This window comes from Sapajus apella, unplaced genomic scaffold (assembly GCF_009761245.1).
Source record: "Sapajus apella isolate SASKATOON/1434 unplaced genomic scaffold, GSC_monkey_1.0 scaffold43, whole genome shotgun sequence".
NCBI lineage: Eukaryota > Metazoa > Chordata > Mammalia > Primates > Cebidae > Sapajus > Sapajus apella.
In genome coordinates this window covers 9447553-9452670 of record NW_022436983.1, presented here as the reverse complement: position 1 = coordinate 9452670, position 5118 = coordinate 9447553, and the positions used below count along the sequence as shown (strand labels likewise).

The window sequence follows — 5118 nt, the reverse complement described above, 5'->3', positions numbered from 1 at the left end:
GCCCTGTAATATTCTTTATAATAAACCAATAGACAGAAACTCTGGCCCAGCCCCCAGGACTAAAGCTCAGCTCCTTTGTCCTGCTTGGGTCTCACCCTGTCCCCACCCCCTACCCAGTGCGCAGATCCCTCTCATACCTGTAGAAGTCGTCCAGGCAGTACACCTCGTTCTGGCTGCCCAGGGCAAAGCTCTCATCCCCGATGCACCGGGAGCAGGTCACACACGTGAAGCAGGAGGGGTGGAAGGCCTGGCCCAGGGCCCTGATGATGTGCTCCTGGACCACCTCGCCACACTTGCTGCACTTCTCCAGCGTGTCCTGGGACAGAGGCTACTGCCAGAGCCATCCACAGCACACCCACCCGAAGCCACAAGGGTTGCCTTCTTCTGGGAGGCTACCCTCGGGGGCCCAGGAGCTAGGAAGTACAGGAGAGGCCTGCAGACAGCCCGTGACTATTGCCTAAAATCTCCACCTTTGATTATAACAAATTGAGCTTAGTCTTGCATCCTTGGCTTACAGCAAGGAATACTGCTCTGAGGCTATGACTGCCTTTCTTGTTACTGGGATATATTTATGGCCAGGGTCCACAGACAGCATAGGAGAAACCTCTCTTAAAAACCTCAGGGTCAGGAAAAAAAATTCTTAGGACAGTTGGCGTGCTTTTGTCATACAGACAATAAGCCAAATGGCTCTGAGCTTCCAAGTGGCCAAATGGAAAAGGGAAAGAATTTCAAGTTTTATTGTCTGTATGATTCCATAGGAATCATTATAGGGCTTTTTTGTTACTTGGTTTTTGTTTTGTTTTATTCTGGGACACAGCCTCACTCTGTCACCAAGGTTGAAGTGCAGTGGCCCAATCTCAGCTCACTGCAAGCTATGTGAGGTTCAAGTGATTCTCAAGCCTCCTGAGTAGCTGGGACTACAGGTGTGTGCCACCACGCCCAGCTAGTTTTTGGTATTTTTTGCAGAGATGGTGTTTCACCATGTTGGCCAGGCTGGTTTCAAACTCCTGACCTCAAGTGATCCACCTGCCTTGGCCTCCCAAAATGCTGGGATTACAGGCGTGAGCCACTGCATCTGGCCTCCTCACACGTTTGGGTAGTAATATTCCCTCTGATCTCGTCTCGTTTTCTATTTTAATTTTCATTCTGTTTAGATGATTTTATTTAGTTTACATATCATAGTATTACTGCAGTCTTTAAAAGAATTGTTTTATTGGGGGAAGAACACTTAACATGAGATCTACCCTTTTTTTTTTTTTGATATGGAGTCTTGCTCTGTCACCCAGGCTGGAGTGCAGTGGCATGATCTTGACTCACTGCAGCCTCCGCCTCCCCGGTTCAAGCGATGCTCCTGCCTCAGCCTCCTGAGTAGCTGGGATTACTGGCATGCATCACCACGTCCGGCTAATTTTGTACTTTTAGTAGAGACGAGGTTTCTCGATGTTGGGCAGACTGGTCTCAAACTCCCAACCTCAGGTGATCCACCTGCCTTGGCCTCCCAAAGTGCTGGGATTACAGGCATGAGCCACCACACCTGGCTGAGATCTACCTTAACAAATTTTTCAGTGCACCACATTAGCGGTCTATAGGTATATATGCATTCTTTTTAAAAACATATTTTAATAAAAAATAAATATTTGAAAATAGAGATGGAATCTTGCCATGTTGTCCAGGCTGGTCTTGAACTCCTGGTCTCAAGTAATCCTTCCACCTCAGCCTCCCAAAGTGCTGGGATTGCAGGTGTGAGCCACTGCGCTGGCTGGTATATATGCACTCTTAGAAGCTGCCTCAAATTCCTTCTGGAATGAGGAGGAATGACAGAGAGATTGCTGAGCCAGAGCAGTGGGCCTCCCTCTAGCCTTTCCACCTTTTCTCCTGGACATGCTGTCCCTCCTTCCTGGCTGTGCTTCTGCGCATTTTAACTTGACCCCACCTGGACAGATATGGGGGGCAGCAGTTCCTGCTCCCTCCCTCCCTCTCATGGGCATGGCCCTTCTCTTCCTAGCACACTGCTCAAGTCTTCCTCCTGGCTGCTTCCAGCTGGAAACCCCTCCTCACCCCTCCTACCTCAGTGTCTCACCCCTGAGCGACACTCCCCCGTCATGTTGATGGGGCCACAGGGACAGGGCAGGAGGGCCTGGCTCCTCTCTCCTCCCACAGTGCCTCACTGGTGGTGAGCCTGGGATCGGATTATTTGGATTCTTCTGGAGAGTCTCAGCTCCAAACACCCTAGACCCTCAAATCGGCTGTTCTCCTTCCCTTCTCCCCTCCGTCCTTCCTTCCTTTTCTGAGATGCAGTCTGGCACTGTCGCCAGGGCTGGAGTGCAGTGGCATGATCTCGGCTCACTGAAACTTCTGTTTCCCAAGTTCAAGCAATTCTCCAGTTTCAGCCTCCTGAGTGGCTGGGATTACAGGCGACTGCCACCACATCCAGCTAATTTTTTTTTTTTTTTTAAGTAGAGATGGGGTTTCACTCTGTTAGCCAGGCTGGTCTCAAACTCCTGACCTTGTGATCCGCCCGCCTTGGCTTCCTAAAGTGCTAGGATTACAGGCGTGAGTCACCGCATCTGGCCAAATCAGCATTTTCAAACTTCCATATGCATGAGAATCACTTGAGACACTTGTTCAAAATGCAGATTTCCAGGTGTTCCTCATTCCTAAGAACAAGGAGTGACCTACACACACCCAGAGGATCCGGCTATGGGTGGTCACCACACTCAACATGCCACCACAAACCATCCAAGAGTTAGAAATTCCAATGTGCTGGCATCCCAACCAGCTCTCCCAGATCGCAAGTGGTACCCAGACACGACACAGATTCCGGTGACATCAGCATTGGAACCTTATGGCTCCAGGGGAGACAGTGACAAGACTGATGGCAGGCTCCAGAGCCAGACAGGAGCAAAATCCCAGCTCCTTGGCCACTTCATGTTACCTCGTGTGGTAGCTAAGAGATGTCCCCAGAGATATCCAGGTCCTTACCCCTGGACCCTGTGAATGTTACCTTGCCCAGCAAAAGAGGCTTTCAGATGATCCATAAGTTAGGCTCTTAAGATGGGGAGATTATCCTGATTATCCAGGTGGGTCCTAAATACCATCATAGTGTCCCTCTAATTTGACAAAGCAGTGGCCACACGGCCGCCGAAGTGGGATGTTACACTGCTGGCTTTGAAGGTGGAGGAAGGAGCCAAGGAGACTGCAGCTGCAGGAACTGTAAAAGGGACAGGTGCAGTGGCTCACGCCTGTAATCCCAGCACTCTGGGAGGCCAAGGTGGGTGGATCACCTGAGGTCAGTAGTTCAAGGCCAGTCTAACCAATATGGAGAAACCCCATCTATACTAAAAATATAAAATTAGCCGGGCATGGTGGTGCATGCCTGTAATCCCAGCTACTTTGGAGGCTGAGGCAGGAGAATCACTTGAACTTGGGAGGCAGAGGTTGTGGTGAGCCGAGATCACGCCATTGCACTCCAGCCTGGACAACAAGAGTGAAGCTCTGTCTCAGAAAAAAGAAAAGAAAGAGAGAAGAGAAAAGAGAAGAGAAGAGGGGAGGGGAGGGGAGGGGAGGGGAGGGGAGGAAAACTGCAAAAGGGGCTGGGTGCAGTGCTCCCAGCATTTTGGGAGGGTGAGGGGGTAGATCCCTTGAGGTCAGGAGTTCGAGACCAGCCTGGCCAACATGGTGCTGTCTCTACTAAAAACACAAAAATTAGCCAGGTGTGGTAGCGGGCTACTTGAGAGGCTGACTCATGAGAATCGCTTGAACTCAGGACGCACAGGCTGCAGTGAGCCAAGATTGCATGACTGCATTCTAGCCTGGGTGACATAGCAAGCCTCTGTCTCAAAACAGAAGACACTGCAAAAGGCAGAGAGATTTGGATTCTCGCCTCAAGCCTCCAGGCAGCATACCATCTTGATTGTGGCCCGGTGAAGCTGACTGTGGGCTTCTGACCTCCAGGACTGGGACAGAATAAACGATTATTGTTGGAAGCCACCAAGGTTGTGATGATCTCTTACAGGCAGCCCTAGGAAACTAATCACCTTCGCTGGGCTCCTTCTTTCTGAGCCTGTTTTCTCATCTGTGAAAGGGGTCAATAGTGCCTACTTCCCAGGATCATGGGGGAATGAAATAGTGCAACGTCTCCTAAGTACCCAGCTCAGTGCCTGGCACCCAGAGATCTGCTGCAGGGGTTACCTGGTAGCAGGGTTCGCAGAGGGGTCTCCCATCCTTCTGGTAGAATCTCTGCCCAGCCAGCTGGCGGCGGCAGGTGCGGCACATGAAGCACTGGGCATGGTACTGCTTCTTCATGGCCTCCACAGCCAGCTCTCGGGGGGACACGGTCTTGTGGCAGAAGGCACAGACGTCTGGGGTAGGGGAGACAGGCCATCACCAGCCCAGCCTGTGAGGACTGTACTCGGGCACCACCCGGAACATGTCTAGGGAACCCGAGGCTCTGTCTCAAACCCTGCAAATCCCTCAACTGACAAATACAGAGGGTTGTGAGGAGCATTTATTTATTTTATTTATTTTTTTATTTTTTGAGATGGAGTTTCACTCTTGTTACCCAGGCTGGAGTGCAATGGCACGATCTCGGCTCACCGCAACCTCCGCCTCCTGGGTTCAGGCAATTCTCCTGCCTCAGCCTCCTGAGTAGCTAGGACTACAGGCACGCGCCACCATGCCCAGCTAATGTTTTGTATTTTTAGTAGAGACGGGGTTTCACCATGTTGAGCAGGATGGTCTCGATCTCTTGACCTCGTGATCCCCCCACCTCGGCCTCCCAAAGTGCTGGGATTACAGGCTTGAGCCACCACGCCCGGCCGTGAGGAGCATTTAAAAGGAATCTGGGGTCAGGCATGGTGGCTTATGCCTGCAATCCCAGCACTTTGGGAAGCCGAGGCAGGAGGATCACGAGGTCAGGAGTTCAAGACCAGCCTGGCCAACATGGAGAAACCCTGTATCTACTACAAATACAAAAGTTAGCTGGGTGTCTCTACTAAAAATACAAAAATCAGGGGCTAAGGCAGGAGAATCACTTGAACACAGAAGGCAGAGGTTGCGGTGAGCCAAGATCGTGCCACTGCACTCCATCCAGTCTGGTGACAGAGCGAGACTCTGTTT

General features: G+C 51.2%; 1 protein-coding gene across 2 annotated transcripts in view; it reads right to left on the bottom strand.

Moving 5' to 3' along the window:
- Positions 1–6: 6 nt before the first annotated feature.
- The window catches only part of FBLIM1 (filamin binding LIM protein 1), a 23558-nt gene continuing 18446 nt past the window's right edge, over positions 7–5118 (bottom strand). Inside the window, exons 6-7 of one of the 2 annotated variants that reach the window (XM_032300499.1) lie at positions 4192–4361; positions 7–316 (exon numbers count right to left, since the gene is read on the bottom strand). In XM_032300499.1, the coding sequence (XP_032156390.1) occupies positions 110–316; positions 4192–4361 (377 nt within the window). In that variant the 3' untranslated portion in view covers positions 7–109. Of the gene's footprint in view, positions 317–2541; positions 3203–4191; positions 4362–5118 lie in introns of those variants that run through there. The other variant, XM_032300500.1, reaches the window with a different exon arrangement.